At 39.1% G+C, this 21442-nt stretch overlaps 1 protein-coding gene across 1 annotated transcript; it reads right to left on the bottom strand.

Annotated features, from left to right (window-relative positions):
* Positions 1–1015: 1015 nt before the first annotated feature.
* Positions 1016–21403, bottom strand: Fbxo45 (F-box protein 45). The gene is made up of 3 exons (XM_048346871.1): positions 20814–21403; positions 11412–11768; positions 1016–4128 (listed from the first exon to the last, which is right to left on the bottom strand). Exons 1-3 carry the CDS (start codon positions 21135–21137, stop codon positions 3943–3945), a joined length of 867 nt encoding a protein of 288 aa, XP_048202828.1. The 5' UTR covers positions 21138–21403; the 3' UTR covers positions 1016–3942.
* Positions 21404–21442: the final 39 nt, after the last annotated feature.

Below are 21442 nucleotides of genomic sequence, written 5' to 3'. Positions count from 1 at the left end.
GTAAGCAATCACAGGTAGTTAATGTTTGTTTTAACTTTTTATTAGGAAACTAAAGTAAAACAACAGAATCCCCCAAAAATTAAAATACAGAATTCTAACTTTAATTCTAAACAAATATGAAATCTACAATATTTGTAAATAAAGAGGAATGGCTAAAATGCATCTGTAGTAATTACTTCTTTGCATCTGTAGTAATTACTTCTTTGCTAGCCTCAGTTTAAGGGTAGCTTCCTTGTTCCTTGACCTAGGACAGAGAATGTCTTTCTCACCCGTCTTTGCTGCTACAGCTTAAGTTTAGAGGAGCTTTTGTCTGTTCCACAGCAAGTATGTGAGCACCTTTCTACTGAGCTTAGAGATGTGAGCACAAAGATGAGTCCATCAAAGGTCCTATCCTAATGTAGGGGAACTAAGACACCAATAAATAATCAATAAATACAAATATTTTGTACAAGGTACAAGTCACATACATGAGTTACTACAGATAAAATATAAAATAAGAACAATGTCAAAGGAGCAATTACATTCAGAGTGTATATGCAGAGTGTTTTCTGAGGATGGCATCTGGGATGGGGATGGACTATTCTTTCCTAAAACACGAGGCTTCAAAGTGGTCCTGAATCCTACAGGCCCATTTGTGGTCTTGATTTCAACACCAATATTTAAATCTCTTTAAGCTTCTGTCTCTTAAAACTTCTCATTTCTTGAAACAATTAAAATAGTAATGTTACAGCCTACATACATATAAACAGTACTTTAGGGAGTTAAAATTGTAAATTCAGTAGGGTTTAGATCTTTGTTAATTTAAAAACTCCATAGTCAAGTTATATCTAAAGGGCAAAAGATCATTGAGCCATGATTTCAAACATTCAAACGAGCAAAGCCCACTTTAGGCGCATTATCAAATCTGCATATAAATGAACAGGAATTAGAGTAAGATGAAATAAACAACTGAACATTCAAAAGTCAATGAAACAGTAATGGCAACTATGAAATGAGTTCTAAACAACAGAATTCCTTGTATAAAAAAATTTTAATGAATTATGAGCAATGAACATTACATACTTTCCCCCTTAATATTTCTTCTTTCCTACATCAAACCAGATAATTAAAACAGCTGATCTCAAGTATAACAGAAGACCACAGTATGATTCAGAGGAATAGTAATGTCTGCTTCCACATCTGCATGTTTCATTAAAGAACCAAAGGAATGCTCCCCATCTCCCAAGGCAACACCAAAACTTGGATTACACATTTTTTTCTGATCATTGTTGTGGCTGAAATACAAATACTACTTTGCCTCCCAATAGCACTTTTTGTCCTTCAATATCCTTGGGAAGTAGTGAAGGGAGGGAGCAAGAATTTTCTGTTTTGCAGATGAGAAAACGCTATGTGAATTTTAGATCAATTGTTCTCCATTTCATACTGACATCACCAGAAAGTTTTTAAAAACCCTTATGGCCAGGTCACATCCCAGACCAACATCAGACATTTAGGGTATGGGATGGGATCCAAGCATAAATATTTCAAAAAATACATTCTGAAGTGATTCCAAAGCACAACCAAGGCTGAGAAGCACTGATTTAGGGTGATTTATGTGTCACCTTCAGGTGCAACTGTCTTCTATCTAAATGCTCTCTCAGCACCAATGAAAAAAGGGAATTCCTTGAACATTGAACAGTTTGTTTTAATCATCTGGATAGCTACTATTAGTCCCTAGTAACAAATTCATTTTTATCAGTTTATAAGTGAAGATTCTTCATTTCCCCAATGTTCAAACTAACTAGCAACTTCTATTTTATAAAACTTGCAAGCTGAATCTCAGATCCAAATGGCTTGTTAAATAGTTAGGTAATGATTTGATCCTAGGTTCAATATGAAACACCCATGTGTTTTTCCAACCAGCACCTTCAAAACCAGGTTACAAATGCTTACTAATAAGACAAGAAGAAGTAACAAACAAAACTATCTGCAAAAGCTCTTGAAATTGGCTGTATCACACCTGAAAATGCAACAAGTACTTAAAGGACTTCATCATTTTCTAACTAGTCATTTTTCATCCTGAACCAGTTCTCATTGTTAATCAAATTTTACATCTCATCAAATTGAGTTGAGTTGAAACATCAATTTCTGTGTCAACTATGATCTCAAATACGTTTAACATACAACTTCACTCTGTACAACTAAGTTCTTAACATGGCTATTAAAAAGAAATGTTAACAAATTTCACTTTTCAAGCAATGTACCAGAAACATAATAAATACTTGTAAACCTTTCAGGTAGCAACAACAAATTTTTGTTCTATGGCTGAAATCTCCTGCTTCACAGGAGTATTGTTCATTTTAACTCTCTACCTCAGCAAGCTGCTTGCTGTCCCTAATTTTGTTAGATTTGGAACAAAATATAAATAGAGCAATAATCTAAAAAGTACAAAGATTTCACTTGCTTTGATCAATTCTTATATATCTGAAACCATACAATTTATACTTCCATACAGAAAGATGTTTCTCTTCTAACAAAAGAAAAATCTCAGCTTGTTGGATTAACTCAAGAGTTAGTGAAGACATAAGATTTATCAAAGTAGGAAATGTTAAACTCTTCTCCAGTATAACTTTCAAAATATTGCCAACACTAAATTTTCAGCACAATGTGTTGTATTTCAAGTCCCACGGGAGCATTTACCTATAATGAGATTAAGAATATTCTTAACCTGAGCTCAGGTTGGCGCTATATTTCGGATGGGTGAGTAAACATTTTCTTGATAGCCCCAATGCAGGGTTTGAGGCTTAGACTGTTGCATGATGTAAACAATATTAAATTAAGATTATCTGACAACATCTACACCATTATAAGGTTAGAAAATAAAAGAACCATTAACCATTTCCTTTCCTATGGTTTATGGTGAACAGCTCTCATATTTGAGGACTATAAGAGCACATGGCATTGTCCTATAAAATGAGACACTTTCTCAGAAGGCCAAGAAAATGAAGCCAGGTACCAAAAGATGTGCATTACTATTATGTTTTAAAATCATTCTTACCAATATAGGTATAATTAGAAGAATTACCTTTACTCAATCTTAAGTCAGGAGGTGAGAAATCTTTACCATTATCATGATGGTTTAAAAAAAAGACAACTGTAATAGCTATAGGTACTGTAAACCAAAAATAATACAAAATGAGGCAACACAACATATGTCCTCTTAAAGCCCTCTTCTTTTGTGGTTACCCAATTGTCCCCGAATGTTATCCTAATTTTGTACCATGTAGTGGTTTTTGGTTTTTTGTTTAAGAAATTTAACTAGAACAAAGCAACCCCTTTGTCCTTTTTTTTATAGTTTTTTTTTACACACATATTGTATATACAACTTTTAAAATAGCTGCACAATTTTATTTCTCATTGCTAGAGAAGTGCAGTCCAGGCAGACCATGCTTCTCAATATATTAAAAATATTAAATAAACCCCAACCAGTTTCATACTTATCTAATAGTCAAGCTGGCTGGCAAAAAAAAAAACCCCAAAAAAACCCAAAACCAAAACCAAAAAGGACTGGAGAAAGAACAGGCAGTTGTAAGATGGAATCAATCTTCCTTTACAAACAAACTACTTAAAAATCTTGCTATTTCTTTATCTTATCCCTTTACAGCACCTCTAACATCTCACCTTTAACGCTGGAAAAAACACATTGATAACTTAAGAGATAAATCTGTTGTAACATGCATATGTCAACTGCCCACTCAACCAACTGCAACCCTGAGGATTATTCTGGCCCAGTGGAAAGAGGAAACACTAAGATAATCTCTGATGTAGAGTTGCTTCTCCAGTTTACAACTTCATGTGTTTTCAGGATGTTTCTTGGACATGCACACATGACTGTCACTTCATGATTCTACTTTCCACAAGTAGGTCTCCTCTACTCTGTCCTTCAACGCTAAAAAGCCACTGTCATCCATCCAAAGGTTTTCCAAGGTAAACCAAAGTCACTTCTGTGTTGCCGTATACAGCAGAGACTGCTGGATATAAGCAGGCTTTTGGAAGTCCTCTGAAGGCCACCCCCAGGAACTCATATCCACGTTCAAATGCTAAAGTCTTATCTTCCATGTCCAAGATGACTCGAATTCTTTCTCCTATCTGTAAATAGACATTACACAAAGTTATAAGAAAATCCACCAAAGGCACAACTAGGAAAAAACATGACACCAATTAAGTTGAAAATATAACTAAGAATATATACCTTAAAAGTTATCTAGAAAAAAATCAGGAGGGGCTGGGAATGTGGCTTAGCGGTAGAGTGCTTGCCTCGAATGCATGAAACCCTAGGTTTGATCCCTCAGCACCACATATATAGAAAAAGCCAGACGTGGCGCTGTGGCTCAAGTGGTAGAGTGCGCTAGCCTTGAGCAAAAAGAAGCCAGGGACAGTGCTCAGGCCCTGAATCCAAGCCCCAGGCCTGGCAAAAAAAAAAAAAACCAACAAAAGCCCTCAAATGCTCCCCTAAACAGCCCCTGCATTTTCACCTGTTATTCATCTAAAGGCTTTTCTATAACTTGGCATATTTTACTAAGAAGTCTATCTAAATTATCTTTAAAAATTACTATAGCATACACATACAAAAAATTTTTGACATGCTACAACACGGATGAAACAGAAAATCACTGTGCTAAATAAAATAAGCCACACATAAAAAGACAAATACTGTCTTTATAGCGATTCCATTTATATGAAGTTTTTAGTATAACCAGAGACACAAATAGAATACAGATTTCCAGGGGCTGAGGAACAGGAGACATGGGGAGCTACTGTTTAGTGAATAGAGTTTATATTGAAGATGAAGGAAGTTTTGGGTGTAGTGTTATGATTACATATTGTAAATGTGTTTAATGCCATTTAATTGTACACTTAAAAATAATTAGATTAACAGGGCCCGATACCTGTGGCTCATGCCTATAATCCTAGCTACAATGAGAAGAATCCTGATGCCAAGCTAGATCAAACAGAGAAGTCCAAGAGACCACAGAAGGTAAGTGGGACCAGGTTGGCTAGAACCTGTGTGTGCTGGTAACTCAAGCCAGTAATCCTAACTACTCAGGAGGCTAAGATTTGATGGTTGGATTTGAAGCCAACCTGGGCAGAAAGGTCGAGGAAAAAAAAAAAAAAAGATAAAGAAGAGAGATTCTATCCTAAATATAATGGGGAAACACACACACACACACACACACACACACACACACACACACACACGCTGGAGGGATGGATCCATGATATTGTTCCAGCCTAGTAAGTGTAAGGCTCTGAATTCAAACCAAGTATCACCCTAGCTTAAGGGGGGAGGAGGTGCTTTCTCCAGTGGCTCATCATAGCTAACAACTTAGGAGGCTAAGATCTGAGGATTGTGGTTCAAAGACAACCTGGGCAGGAAAGTCCATGAAACTCTTATCTCAAAAAGTCAGAAAGGGGGGCTGGGGATATGGCCTAGTGGCAAGAGTGCTTGCCTCGTATACATGAGGCCTTGGGTTCGATTCCCCAGCACCACATATACAGAAAATGGCCAGAAGTGGCGCTGTGGCTCAAGTGGCAGAGTGCTAGCCTTGAGCAAGAAGAAGCCAGGGACAGTGCTCAGGCCCTGAGTCCAAGCCCCAGGACTGGCAAAAAAAAAAAAAAAAAAAAAAAAGTCAGAAAGGGAGCTCAGGTGACAGAGTACTAGCATTGAGCATAAAAGCTTGGGGACAGTACACAATCCCTGAGTTCAAGCCCCAGGACTGGCACCAAAAAAAAAAGAAATTAAAAAAAAAAAAAGGAATTTCAGTTAGAATAACAATTTTTATGACATGAAAAGGTTAAAATAATGTAAGAGTAAAAAAAATCACTGTAGTAATAATGGTTTTAAAGTTTGTAAGGCAATGCAGAATTCATATGATCATGAATAATCCTTACTGTAGATGATAAAAGTATAGAATGGTTCCCATAACATTGTGCCATGCAAGCTCCCTTCTCTTCCATATATTTTCCTAATAAACTTTACCATTTTTACATCAGGAACAAGACAAGGATGCCCACTCTCCCCACTTCTGTTCAACATAGTGCTGGAATCCCTAGCCATAGCAATAAGGCAAGAGGAGGACATCAAAGGGATCCACATCGGCAAGGAAGAAATCAAGTTATCCCTATTCGCAGACGACATGATCTTGTATCTGAAGGACCCAAAAACCTCAGTACCCAAACTCCTACACCTAATAAACCAATTTGGCAAAGTAGCAGGATACAAAATCAACCCACAAAAGTCAGCAGCTTTTCTGTACACCAGCAATAGACAAACAGAAAAGGAAATTATGGAAACAATTCCATTTACAGTAGCCAAAAAAAGAATAAAGTACCTAGGGATCAACTTAACCAAGGACGTGACGGACCTATTCAATGAAAACTACAAAAATCTAATAAGGGAAATCAAAGAAGACACAAGGAGATGGAAAGACCTCCCATGCTCATGGGTAGGCAGAATCAATATAGTGAAAATGGCCATATTGCCCAAATTGTTATACAAATTCAATGCAATACCTATCAAAATCCCAGCCACATTCTTCACTGAAATAGAGAAACCAATCCATAAATTCATATGGAACAGCAAAAAACCTAGAATAGCCAAAGCAATTCTAGGCAAAAAAAGCAATGCAGGAGGTATCACAATACCTGACTTCAAGATCTTCTACAAGGCCATCATAACAAAAACAGCATGGTATTGGTATAAAAACAGATCGGAAGACCAATGGATTAGAACTGAAGACCCAGAAATAAAACCGCACTCTTACAGCCAACTGATATTCGACAAAGGAGCTAAAGACATACAATGGAATAAACATAGCCTCTTCAACTACTGGTGCTGGGAGAACTGGGCAGCCATATGCAGAAAACTCAAAGTAGACCCAAGCCTATCACCATGCACCAAGATCAACTCAAAATGGATCAAGGACCTCAACATCAGACCTGAATCCTTGAAACTACTGAAGGACAGAGTAGGAAAGACACTAGAACTTATAGGCACAGGAAGGAACTTCCTGAATAGAGTCCCAGGGGCACAACAAATAGGAGAAAGACTCGACAAATGGGACTACTACAAATTAAAAAGTTTCTGCACAGCTAAGGACATAGCCACCAAAATAGAAAGACAGCCAACGATATGGGAAAGGATATTTACCAGCACAGCAACAGACAAAGGCCTGATATCGGTCATCTACAGAGAACTCAAAAAACTAAGCCCCTCCAAGCCCAATAAACCTATTAGGAAATGGGCAAAAGAGCTAAAGAGAGACTTCACAAGAGAAGATATAAAAATGGCAAAGAAACATATGAGGAAATGCTCAACATCCCTGCTAGTAAAGGAAATGCAAATAAAAACAACCCTGAGATACCACCTCACCCCAGTTAGAATGGCCTATACTCTGAACTCAGGAAACAACAAATGCTGGAGGGGCTGTGGGGAAAGAGGAACCCTTCTCCATTGTTGGTGGGAGTGCAAATTAGTACAACCACTTTGGAGAACAGTATGGAGGTTTCTCAAAAAGCTCAATATAGACCTACCCTATGACCCAGCCATACCACTCCTAGGCATCTATCCTAAACAGCAAAATCCAAGATATCAAAAAGGCATTTGTACTACCATGTTTATTGCGGCACAATTCACAATAGCTAAAATATGGAAACAACCCAGATGCCCCTCCACAGACGAATGGATCCAAAAAATATGGTACTTATACACAATGGAATACTACATAGCGAGTAGGAATGGTGAAATATTGTTATTTGCAGGGAAATGGTCGGAACTCGAACAAATAATGTTGAGTGAGACAAGCCTAGAACACAGAAAACAAAGGGGCATGATCTCCCTGATATATGACTGTTAACAAAGGGAGACGGAGAGACAGTAGAGACCAAGTCTGTGAATACTGTATATGTTCTTGATACATTGTATATTGCATATATGTCAACCTGACCTAGACAAGGGATAGAAAAACAGGTTGTAAGATATCATAAGAAATGTACACACTGCCCTACTATGTAACTGCACCCTCTTTGCACAACACCTTGTAAAAAAATTTATGTCCAATTAATAAAAACCCCCCCCCCAAAAAAAAAAAAAAAAAAAAAAAAAAAAAAAAAAAAAAAAAAAAAAAACAAAACTTTACCATTTTTACTACCACACAAAAAAATGCAACTGGGTGCTGGTGGCTTACTCCTATAATCCTAGCTACTCAGGACGCTGAGATCTGAGGATCATAGTTCAAAGCCAGTCCAGGCAGAAAAGTCTATGTGACATTTATTTCCAATACACTACTCAGAAAAAGCCAGAAGTGGTACTGTGGCTCAAGTGGTAGAGTGCAAAAGAAGCTGGGGGACAGGGGGACGGGGGGGCACGGGGGGACACAGACACGATAGACACTTATTAAACAGTCAGTTTGTGGTCTATTAAACATTTAATTGCTTTAGGAACAGCAGCACTGATTGCTAAACTAAACTGTAAACTCAATATATACAGTGCTTTTACTATGCTGAAAAGTAAAGAAGAATATTTTGTCTTTATAGTTTGTATTTGCAAAAAGAATGCTGTATCTATATAATGAAGAGGTAGAAAGTTTTAACATTTATAATAAAAATCAATTTTTTCATGATATTCTCACAAATAACTACAAATGTCTGCTTTTTGCCTCCCTTTGCCCAACTAACAAATTAACCCACAATCTGTTTTAGGGGCCTAAAACTCTCCAAATCACCATCATCACCATGGCTCCTTACAATATATAAACAAAAACATGTGATGGCACACACCTTTAATGCCACCTACTTGAGAGGCCAAAGCAAGAGGTTCCCAACTTCCAGGTCAGTCAAGCAAAGTAAGGAAGAACCTATCTCAGAAACAAAATACAAACAAAAGAGCTGGGGACATAGCTAAAGTGCTATCGGAAGTGTTCAATCCTTATTACCAAGAAATATTAATGTTTTGTTGTATGATTGCTTTTTGCCTTTCTTATTTAATCCTCACATCAATCTCAGGTTTAGTACTATTTTACAGGAAATAAAAATAAGCAGACAAAAATAATGCCACTAGCTGGGTACTAGTGATTCATGACTATAATTCTACCCACGAGGCTAAGATCTGAGGATCATGGTTCAAAGACAGCCTGAGCAGAATCTGTAAGACTCTTACCTCCATGAAAACTACCAAAAAAGCCAAAAGTGGAGCTATAGCTCAAGTGGTAGAGTTCTAGCCTTAAGCACAAAAGCTCAGGGGGTGCACCAGGCCCACAGTTTAAGCCCCAGGATGGGCAAAATAATAGTAACAGCAGCAACAACAACAACATTGAAATTGAATATGGGGTTTGAAGCCAGCCCAGGGCAGAAAGTGCATGAGACTCTAGCCAGAAGTGGCACTGTGGCTCAAGTGGTAAAGTGCTAGCCTTGGGCAAAAAGTTCAAGGATAGCACCCAGGCCCAGAGTTCAAGCTCCAGGATTGGCACACACACACAAAAAGCAATATCCATTTAGAGTGATCTAGGAAACCGCTTTAAGTAAAGACTGATTAAAAGTGAAAGAGTAAGAGAAAGGTGTTCTGTAATATTAAGCATTTTCAAACAGTGTCAATCAGATAAAAAGAAAAATCATTGGGGCTGGGGATATGGCCTAGTGGCAAGAGTGCTTCCCTCGTATACATGAGGCCCTGGGTTCAATTCCCCAGCACCACATATACAGAAAATGGCCACAAGTGGGGCTGTGGCTCAAGTGGCAGTGTGCTAGCCTTGAGCAAAAAGAAGCCAGGGACAGTGCTCAGGCCCTGAGTCCAAGCCCCAGGACTGGCCAAAAAAAGAAAAATTATTAATAATATAGACTTGAACTCTATCAACAAAATTGACCTAATTTTTAAAGAATACTACATCTGGTCTGGGAATGTGGCTTAGTGCTTGCCCAGCATGCATAAAGCCCTAGCTTCGATTCCTCAGTATCAAATAAACAGAAAAAGCTGGAAGTGGTGATGTGGCTCAACTGGTAGGGTGCTAACCTTGAGCAAAAAAAAGGAAAAAAAAAAAGCTCAGGGACATTGCCCAGGTCCTAGGTCCAAGCCCCAGCACTGGCACAAAAAAAAAAAAAAAAAAAAAAAAAGTACAAGTAAAAGTAAAAATTAAAAAAATAAATCAAGCAAAAGTCTTAGTTCCTTAAGACTTTAAATGCTTATCAGATTTTTGTATTTTACCCTCAGCCAAATCTGTAGCAGGCTTTTAGCAACAGGAATTAAATATTAAAAAGCACCTACATTGGGCTGGGAATATGGCTTAGTGGTAAAATGCTCGCCTTGTATATATGAAGCCCTGGGTTCGATTCCTCAGCACCACATATATAGAAAAAAGCTGGAAGTGGCACTGTGGCTCAAGTGGTAGAGTGCTAGCCTTGAGCAAAAAGAAGCCAGGGACAGTGCTCAGGCCCTGAGTTCAAGCCCCAGGACTGACAAAAAGCAAAACAAAACAAAAGCACCTAAATTGTCTCTAGAATAGAATGAATATGGTTTAAGGCCAAAATGGAAAGAATTTTTAAAAATATACAAGTTTGCCTGAACTTGCCTGTCTCTACATTCAAGTTCCCCTAAGGGCTTTGAATCCACAAACTAGTAATATCAGAGGGTAAATAGGCCTATGTATACATATATACACAGGTGTATTTGATAAACTGAGATATCTAAGATATCTAAAACTATATTTGGGGCAGGCACCTGTGTCTTACATCTGTAATTCTTGCTACTCAGGAGGCTGAAATCTAAGGATCAAAGTTTGGAATCAGCCTAGGAAGACAAAATCTTGAGACTCTTACCTCCAATTAGCCAGAAAAAAGCTGAAAGTGGAAGTGCAGTACAAATGGTAGAATACCAGCTAAGAGCACAAAACCTGACCAAAAGCAACAGGCCCTGAGCTCAAGACTTAGTACCAGCATACACACAAAAAGATTTAGATGTGCCACAACATAGGAAAGATGAAAATTTCAAGCAAGAGATGAGCAGGCAAACTATAGTCACTAGACCAAATCTGCTGTGCAGACTATAAATAGTCTTACTGGGGTACAGTCATATTCACGTATTCACAATATCTACAGTTAGGTTTATGCTAGTTGAAAAGCTGTGACAGAGACTATATGGATTACAAAGCCTAAAGTATCTACCCTGGCTCTGTTCAGAAAAAGCTTGGCAACCACTGATCTATATCAAAGACAAATTGATCAAGGTTAAATATACATTAGGAAAAAAATATTGAGATACATGATTTAAACAATTACAACAAAAATACCACCATAGCTGCTATCTAAAAATTTGTAAGTTTAAAACAAATTTATGGGTGACTTCACCAAGGTCCATAGTTGAGAAAATACTTGTTTCTCACCTGGTATTTTGGTGCATTATTACACTGTGGAAAACTGCCATTGACTTCTCCATTATGCAGTAGATTATTGTCCACCAGATTCCAGCCCCAGCTCTGGTCATCACTGCCCAGCAATGCCACATAACCTTGGCACTGCATGGGGGCCCGTTTTGTAGCAATTCCAATTACTGCCACAGTGCCTAGAGGGCCCTCCCACCATACTTCCCATGCATGGCGGCCCTCACTAAAACCAATCTTGGTCCTTGCACCATCAGTGCTCTGAGCAATGGGGTTTCGGTGTAAAGTAAAGCCATTTTTCTTGATATAGACATTCCTGGAGCAGTCATTAGTGCTGAAGGCATGTTGGAAAGCACGTACCTAGAAAGATAAGAAACATATCAAACAGGAATTTAATTTTTCTTAAATATTAAAAAGTACCCAAATTTGAGGCTTATGTTTTTAAATAATAAAGCTACATTTTTAAATAACCAAGTATTTCCAAATAATGGCTTAAGTTTTAGGGCAGGAACCTAACATTAAGATGGTACAACATGCCAGGTGCTCATGGCTCACTCCTGTAATCTTAGCTACTTAGGAGGCTGAGATCGCAGGATCATGGTTCAAAGCCATCACACCCTTATCTCCAATTAACCACCAGAAAACCAGAAGTAGAGATGTGGACACTAGCCTTGAGCTGAAGAGGTCAGGGACAAGGCCCAGGCTGAGGTCAAGCTCCCCACAAATGGGGATGGGGAAAAAAAAAGTTAAAAAAAAAAAAAGATTGTACACTAAAAATAACTGCCAACTGGAGTTAGGCATATTAACACATGTAGTCATCTCTGAAGACTAAAAAAGGACCACTTCAACCAGGAGTTTGTGATCATCCTGGGAAACATAATGAGAGCTGTATAGCAAACAAATAACTGCCAACCTGTCTTGTAGCTACCATATTCTAAACTGTTGTATAATTTCTTCAAGTAGACTTCTTAAAATCTCAAAAGATATGCACAAGAATCCTGTTACTTTAGAAATTAAAAAGTTTTTGGGCTGGGGATATAGCCTAGTGGCAAGAGCGCTTGCCTCATATACATGAAGCCCTGGGTTCGATTCCCCAGCACCACATATGCAGAAAACGGCCAGAAGTAGCACTATGACTCAAGTGGCAGAGCGCTAGCCTTGAGCAAAAAGAAGCCAGGGACAGTGCTCAGGCCCTGAGTCCAAGGCCCAGGATTGGCAAAAAAAAAAAAATTTTTTTTTGGATGAAACAATGGTATGTAGGAATTGCTTAGAAATATGCAGGGGCACAGTAGGATAGTGTGTTGAATAAACATAAAACTAGATTTTTCATGAGTCACTGGTAAAGCTTGCTGATCAGTATAAGGAAATTCCTCAAAGCATTTTTTCCACTTTTATGCTTGACATTTTTTAATCAAAAAGTTAGGTGATGTACATTTTTTTTAAAAGCATTTTGTTTTCGTTGGTGTGTATGGTACTGGAGATTGAACTCAGGACTTCCTGCTTGCCAAATGGATGCTCTACCACTTGATCCCCTCCTCAACCCCAAGAGATGCACATTTTTCATACTGACAATTCTATCACCAAAACAAATTATACAAGACTGTTTAAAAAACAAACAAAAAAAAAACAAATTATACTCTGGAGCTGGGAGTATAGCTCAGTGACAGAGAGTATGCCTGGCATGCACAAGACACTGGCTTCTATCCTCAGCACTGAAAAAAAATCTATTTTACATAAAATAGACTTTAGTCATAACAGCTTGACAGTTTATGAAAATTTTTGGTAACCACAAACTAACGTAGGTCCTTAGCATACTTGCTAGGTATTACTCATACATTGAGACATTGCCACTCTCATTTTACCAAATAAAGATTCCTCTAGATAGCATTAAATTCAATCAGTAGGACTTGTAGCCACTAAGAGCAAACTACCAAAAAGACAGATTAACTCTTCAATAATTGCAGGTTTAAGCTCCAAAAAAAACAAACAGTATAAAAGCAGCTACTTCATAAAAATAGTAACAATTTGCATTTTTAATAATTTAAAACTTTTGGCCAGGTGCTGGTAGCTCACACCTGTAATCCTAGCTACTCAAGAGGCTGAGATCTGAGGATCACTGTTCAAAGCCAGCCCAGGCATCAAAGTCTCCAAGACTCTTGTATCTAGTTAACCATCAGAAAACCAGAAGTGGCATATTGCTCAAAGTGGTAGAGTGCTAGCTTTGAGCAAAATAGCCCAGGGTCAGGTCCCAGGCCCCAAGATCAAGCCCCAGGACTACCATCACCCCTAAAATAAATCTTTGTACCTTACTTTAAAAAAAAAAAACAAAAAAACTTGGGGCTGGGAATATGGCCTAGTGGCAAGAGTGCTTGCCTCGTATACATGAAGCCCTGGGTTCAATTCCCCAGCACCACATATATAGAAAATGGCCAGAAGTGGCGCTGTGGCTCAAGTGGCAGAGTGCTAGCCTTGAGCAAAAAGAAGCCAGGGACAGTGCTCAGGCCCTGAGTCCAAGGCCCAGGACTGGCAAAAAAAAAAAAAAAACTTCTCAGAAGAATTTATGTTGAAAATGAATTAACAACTTGTGGGCAAGGATGGGAGAGAAAAACTGGGAGAGAATAAAGGGGTGATATTGTCCAAAAAGAAATGTATTCATTACCAAACTTATGAACCAGTAACCCTCTGTACATCATCTTTATAGTAAACTTTAAAAAATTAAAAATAATAAAAAAATAAATAATCCCTTCTTTACTTAAATCAAAATATCCCACAGCACATACAAAAGGAGAGAAGCAGGCTGAGCAAATGCAGTCATTATATTCAACGTACATATGTAAAAACTGAACTACTATAACTTGAAAGTAGGGATAGCAAGAGAGAATGGAGCAGGATGGAAGAAATGTCACTGATCACAATGCACTGTACTGATAACTTGACATACACAATTGTAACCTCTTTGTACATCACTTAATAATTTTTAAAAATATCACACAGCAGTAGAAGAAGGCTAGGACCTATTTGCTAGGACTCCAAGAGTCTCAGTCAGCATAGAGAAAGACTAGTCCAAATCAGGAATGAGAACACAGACCTTAAAGTTAACAGCTAATTAGTGCAGGAGCCCAGAAATCAGGAACTTAAGTCTCTTCATAAAGTGTGTTCATTTATTATTAGCCATACTTAACTGTTTCATTGTTGTATAGCAATTTTTTAACTGCTTCTTTCAAGCATCTCATATTTTCCAAAGAAAACTGTAAAGCTGAAGTATTCCGTGTTTTTTTTTTCTCTATCTGTATTAGTATACACATTTAAGCAGCTAAGGAGTCAGAATATAAGAGTTAATGAGAGGAAGGCTGGGTGATATAGCTGAATGGTAGAGCATTTGCTTAGCAGGCTCAATGCTCTGGATTCAATCCCCAGCACCACCAAAAATAAAGTAGATGAGGGAGAAAAATGTCCCAAACAAGTATGGCGTAAATTACTCAAGAAGAGTTACTCAAGAAGCCAGGCACTAGTAGATCACATCTGTAACCCTAGCTACTCAGGAGGCTGAGATCTGAGGACTGCCAATTAATACCAGTCCAACCAGGAAAGTCCATGAGACTTATCTCCAATTAACCACTAGAAAACTGGAAGTGGAGCTGTGGCTCAAAGTAGTAGAGTGCTATTTTTGAGCAAAAGAGCTCAGGGACAGCACCCAGGCCCTAAATTCAAGCCCCACGACCAATAACTACAAAAAAGACTACTCAAAGGAATACCATCAAGAGAATTCCTCATTATGAAAGATTTAATACTTCCTTTTATTCTTAAATCATATGAATTCTAGTTGTTTTTTATTTCACTTGTCACATTAACAGTACTGACAATCTCTTCCACAAACATCTATGATATCTTCCTATTTCACTGGAATAACTTCTACTACATTCTTTTTTGTGACCACCCTTTTTCTGCCCCTTCGAATTCTAAAATAACACTTTTAATATATCTTATGCCTGTTTCAATAACCTCTGACAGTTTCATATTTAGACCTACATCAACTATAAATTCTTTGTCCTCCAGATCAGTCCTTCTATTTCCTTTTCTACTTTTCTTGTATACAATATCATATCTGCTTTCCTCTTCCCACACATTCCCTAACACCACCTCCATAAAGCTATTCTTAACCTGGGCCACTCAATCTCCTTCATTTCTCTTTTGAATTCCTACCAACCATTGTCTACTTCACCTTATATTTAATTTTATAGATCTTTTTTTTCTAATACACTTCTGAACTTGATTCTAATAAGAAAAAAACTTGCAAAAAATCTAAATTAATTAACACTCTATAGGAAATGCAGGGAACAGAAGAGCATGGGAATGAAATCAGTAAAATCTAAGATGACAACAAATGTGTTGCACAGGTAAGAGGTAGAGAGTCAATCTACAAACTAAAACAGCCTCAAGAGACATATTTTCATGGAAATCTCATATAAGTCTTTTCTTTTTCTTTTTATTTTTCATATAAGTCTTAAATAAACTATAAGTTAAAAGTATAGTATTTGACATTTATGAGACAAAATGGAAATCAGACAGTGAATTTCTAGTATTAAGAAATTATTATAGCTGGGCACTGGTGGCTCACACTGATAATTCATTCTACTAAGGAGACTATGAGGATGGCTATTTCAAGTCAAGAACCCAGGCAGGAAGGTCTGTGAGATTCTTATCTCCAAGAAATCACCAAAAACCTGGAAGTGGAGCTCAAGTGGTAGAGTGCAAGCCTTGAGCAAAAAAAGATCAGAGACGGCATCCAGACCCTGAGGTCAAACCCCAAAACCATCACAAAAAAGTAAAGGAAGGAAGGAAGAGAAGACGAGAGGAAGGGAAGGAAATTATTGCAAATTTCCTTTTAAAAGTATCATAACTATATAAAATATCTCCATCTGGGGCTGGGAATGTGGCTTAGTGGTAGAATGCTTGCCTAGCATGCATAAAAGCCCTGGCTTTGATTCCTCAGTACCATATAAACAGAAAATGCTAGAAGTGGCACTGTGGCTCAAGTAGTAGAGCGCTAGCCTTGAGTAAAAGAAGCTCAGGGACAGTGCTCAGGCCCTGAGTTCAAGCTCTAGGACTGGCAAAAATAAACAACTAGGGCTGGGAATATGGCCTAGTGGCAAGAGTGCTTGCCTCATATACATGAAGCCCTGGGTTCGATTCCCTAGCACCACATAGAAAATGGCCAGAAATGGCGCTGTGGCTCAAGTGGCAGAGTGCTAGCCTTGAGCAAACAGAAGCCAGGGACAGTGCTCAGGCCCTGAGTTCAAGCCCAGGACTGCCAAAAAAAACAAAAACACACAAAATATATACATAACGCTCCCCCCGCCCCCCGGCATCAGTACTTAGGAATGAACCCAGAGCTAGGTTGCCTAGCATGTTAGGCAAATACTCTACACCACTTGAGCCAGGGCCCACACCATGTGTCATTGTTTTGTAGAAATGTATACTGAAAATTTCAGATGCAATGGAAAACTACCAAATTAATAAATAAAAACAATCCATAGTTTCTCTGTTTCATGAATTTCACATTGTAGAAAACAGCCTTAAGACCTAGCTTAGACTAGGTCTGAAATTTAGAGAACAATAGTTAGATGCTAAGTATGGCTAGAATATCTACTTGTTATTTGATAAAATGCAAACCATGTATTTTGAAAAAGAAAATCCCTTGGTGTAGATCAGTGACACAGCATTAGGTCTAAGTATGATCTATAGCAAAGGAAAAAAGGGCAGAGAAAAGAAAGGAAGGAGGGGAAATAAGGGAAGGGAGGAAATGGAAGGGAGAAAAGGATGGAAGGGGGGAAGGTAGGAAAGGGGAAGAGAAGAAGAAAGGTTCCACATAGACCAATTCCAAGTACTTTCCACCCTTGTGCTATCTACATCTGTTCTCATTCTTCTCGGTTACTCTAGATCCTTAGTTCTATTGACTCTGCCTTTTTCCTCATTTCACTCAGTCAGCTGTCACTAGTTCTCTAATAGTTCTCCTAGCCATATCCTCTTCTCTATACTGTTTCTTAGTTATATGGACTAACCTCTGCCCTCTTTGTTTTATGGCCTAATCTCTTTAAAGTACAGTATTTATTTAGTTCATCATTCCTCTCTTCAAAGTCCTAACAGCAAATCTAGGACTGTATCTCAAAAGACCTTCGTGATACATTTAGTTCCAGCCTATTTCTATAATCATTATTTTCCTTCATTTAATCTAAACAAATATTTTAGATTTTTAGCCTGTACACCCCTTCACTAAGCTCTAACCTCATAAGCTACCCACTCCTAGCTGTCTCAAAAACACTGAATTCCTCCCCACCATTTCTGAACTTGTTGCCATTGTTCTAAAACCTAACCCAAGAAATCCCTATGTTATATAAGTCAGATACCTACGAGTCATCCTAGCACTTCCCTTTTCCTCATCCATATTTCAAATCTATTGCCAAATTCTGTAATTTTATTTCCTAAATCTTCCAATTTATCTCCATTTCCTTCACTACCCACTTCCTAACTGATATAATACCCCCATCCAAGCTGTCCTCCACACTAAAGTCAGAAATAACCTCTTTAAAATGAAAAATAATCAGGGACAATGGGAGTAGGGAGAGTAACAGAGGAAAGAGACTGACTAGAATATACTGTATATGCGTGGAAAGGTCACAATGAAATTCCTCCTTCTTTGTAAGTAATGTATAAAATGAAAAGTAGAAAATAATCCTATTGCCAATCCACATGTCCCTAAATCCATTGTTTATAACTGGAAATGTCTTCCCTATAGTTTGGTCACAGACTATTTCTTCTATTTTATCTCATAACAGCATCACTTCTGCTGGATATGCTTCAGCCTCATACTTCTTCCTCATATTTATCATGTTCTCTTCTCTCCTCCACGGCCTAGTCCATGTACTAAGAAAGCCTTCCCTAGCCTCCCTACCTAAGTCCAATCTTCCATTACTGACTCTTAGAACATCATATATCTCTCTTTTACCATACTTACCAAATGCAGTTTTACAACGGTAAGATTATTCAATTAACATCCCTTTTTCCACTTCCATGCAACTTCCCAACGGGAACAGCGTCTATAAATTTGCGTTTTTAATTCACCATTGCGCCTTTATTTCTTCTTACTGTTCTGTTTAAGAGTACTTCCTCTTCATAAGCTACTAAAATTCATCCCATCTTTAAATTCTCCACTCAAATGCTAATAATTGTCTCCTTTCACTGGGTTTCTGGTAGACCTTTTTATAGCTAACAGTAAGGAGCAATGTGTACCATGAACTGAAATTATTTCTATGTTTTTCCCTCTTCTATCACACTGGGGAGTTCCCTACTATCTGACCCCTTCTGAATAAACCTTTCATCCTCAAGCTTTTCAGAAAAGGTCATGCAACACAAGAAAAGTACCTATCATTAGTATAAGACTAATAGTGTCGTGCACATAGTAGAAAGGCATATAAAAAAATTCTAAAAGCGTAAGAAAACTAAAATAAGCTGAGCACCAAGAGCTCATGCCTATAATCTTAGCTGCTCAGGAGACAGATCTGAGAATCACAGTTCAAACTCAACCCAGACAGGAAAGTTCATGAAACTCATCTCCAGTTTAACACCAAAGAGCTGGAAGTGGAGCTTGGCTCACTTGAGAAGAGTGCTAGCCTTGAGGGAAACAAACAAACAAATAAACAAAAAACTCAGGGACAGCATCCAGGCCCTGAATACAAGCCTGAAACTGACACAAAAAGAAAGAAAGGAAGGGAAAAGTGGGGGACAAGGAGAATAGGGAGGGAGGGAGGGAGGGAGGAAGCAGGCAGGTAGGCAAGGTAAGCAAGCAGGCAAGACAGGAAGGCAGGCAGGCAAGAAAACTAAAATATCTCAGAAAGGGTAGAAGACAAATGATAATGTAAGTTACCTCTAAGGAAGGAAACTCATGGATAAGGACCAAAGGAAGACATTTTGTTTTATATTGTTTTGCTTCTACTGAAGCTTGACTCACATGGGCATGTAATCTATTACTTGTTTACATGAGTTATATTCATGACTCATGAATGTATTTATTATGAGAAAAGTCTTAGCTTAAACTAAGCCAAAAAATAAACTTATGCAACTTTTTCCATTAAAAATTTTAATAAAATCCACACATTAAACAAATTAGGACAAAACTGAAATCTTCTAAACTCTCCTATAAACTAAAACTAGCATCCATTGAGTATCTATTATATACAAATAGTCTCCTGGAAAATGTTAACAAGAGAAAAACAGCAACTGTAATACTTGACATCTTTAATAACACTATTCTCTACCTTATTAAACTAAGATTTGCCTTTCCTTATAGAAGAGTAAACCAGGAGTTGTAGTACATGCTTATAATCACAGGACTCAGCAGAAGGATGTCAGGATGGTGAGCTGGAGACCAGACTGAGCTACACAGTAAGACTGTCTCAATAAAGAAAAATTAAAAATAAGTATACACACAAACACACATTTTACATGAAAAATAATTGACTTCTTACTCTGACCCTCTTGCCATAGCATTAAAAAAGGACATGTTTATTACACTCCCGGTCAGACTTTATCCTCTTTCATCTATACTGATGAATATTGAACAACAGCATCTATCCATGGCTCTTTGTTTACATGGCCTCGAGAATCCCCACGGCCCCACCACAACCTGTTATTTGGCATTTTACTTTGTTCTGTGAAGGTGCAAGAATATGGACAAGAAACTAGAAAAAACAAAGGATGCAGACAGTTGTGACAAAGGGAACAGATGAGACATCCCCAAAGTAGAACTAGGAAAAAGTTAGCAAGGAAGTAGCCAATAATAGTCACAAAGGGCAGAATGACAGCTATGCGGTACCAATGAAGCTTGTAATCTCAAAAGTTCTTTAGTAGAAGACCTAGGACCACATTCACTTGTAAGCCTGAAATATAGTGAATTAAAGAGTACCTAGGCGCAAAAAAAAAAAAAAAGGAGAAGGAAGGAAAATAAATGTGATTACAAATCGGAGATTAGGAAACGTGAAGTAAATGCAAGATCTCAGAAACTAAATTCGTATTAAAAGCAGCAGAGAGAATGTAATGTAACAAAAAGTCTATTAGAAAACTAGGGAGACGAATTACAGTTATTAAAAGGTACAATCGTCTGGCTACTCTGAGGGCAGAGACTAGCGAAAGTAGGAGTGATAGGAAACTAGTCTTTTAAAAAGTGGAGTGGGTTAAAGGAAACTTCAATCCAAAGATCTTTATGGAAGCGGATGTGAGGAATGTACTGACTGGAGCGGTGGTAAGACGGGGTGGTGAGGCTTTAGGAGTCTGACCCAGAAGCTTGGGACGCGGTGAGAGAGACGAGGACGAAACCTAGGGCTGCGCCGTGGCCGAGGGTTCCCTTACCTTGGCCTTGTAGCTGGGCAGGTTGCAAAGGATGTCCGTGCGCAGAGCCTCTTCTGCCAGGCTGCGGGCGCACAGGCTCCGCCACACCTCGCTATTCTCGTCGCCGTGTAGACAGCGGTACCAGTGCTTGCACACCAGGGCGCAGCTCCGAAGCTCGGACAGCTCCAGGTAGGAGAACACCAGCTCCAGCACCCGGCTGGGCAGCCGGCCCCCGACCCCCGCGGACCCAGAGCCCGCACCCGCGCCGGCGCCCGCGCCACCGCCGCCGCCGCTACAACCAGCGCCGCCCGAGGCTGCCCCAGCCCCCGGGCCCGGCGCCGCCATCACTTCACCAGCCGGCCCAAGGGCCGCTGCCGCCTCGGCCGTTTCCCCCCGTCCTGGCGCAAGAGGCCGAGCCTCGCCGCGAGACCGGAGCGGCTGGCTCACCACCCCGTTCAGTGTCAGCCACCAGCGGCGCCACCACTCCCGCCCCTACCCGGGGCGTCCGCTGCGCGCCCCGCCTCACTGAGGGCAGACGCCCCGGCTGCACGAGCGTCCCTTTCCCCTCCCCCGCGGCTCAGCGCGGGCGCCGCCGGAACCGCCCGATTCGGCGGGCCTCCCCACGGCGCGCCCCGGGCTCCGCCATGCGA

This window comes from Perognathus longimembris, chromosome 5, assembly GCF_023159225.1.
Source record: "Perognathus longimembris pacificus isolate PPM17 chromosome 5, ASM2315922v1, whole genome shotgun sequence".
NCBI lineage: Eukaryota > Metazoa > Chordata > Mammalia > Rodentia > Heteromyidae > Perognathus > Perognathus longimembris.
Note: the sequence above shows the minus strand (reverse complement) of the source record. Positions and strands in the feature narration are given on the sequence as shown.

Excerpts from the sequence above, each read along its gene's own strand:
- Fbxo45 (XM_048346871.1), bottom strand. The coding sequence starts at position 21,137 with ATGGCGGCGCCGGGCCCGGGGGCTGGGGCAGCCTCGGGCGGCGCTGGT. Across the intron at positions 11,769-20,813 it reads TGCCCAGCTACAAGGCCAAG|GTACGTGCTTTCCAACATGC; the intron begins GTAAGGGAACCC and ends TTATCTTTCTAG. Across the intron at positions 4,129-11,411 it reads ATAATGCACCAAAATACCAG|ATAGGAGAAAGAATTCGAGT; the intron begins GTGAGAAACAAG and ends GTCTATTTACAG.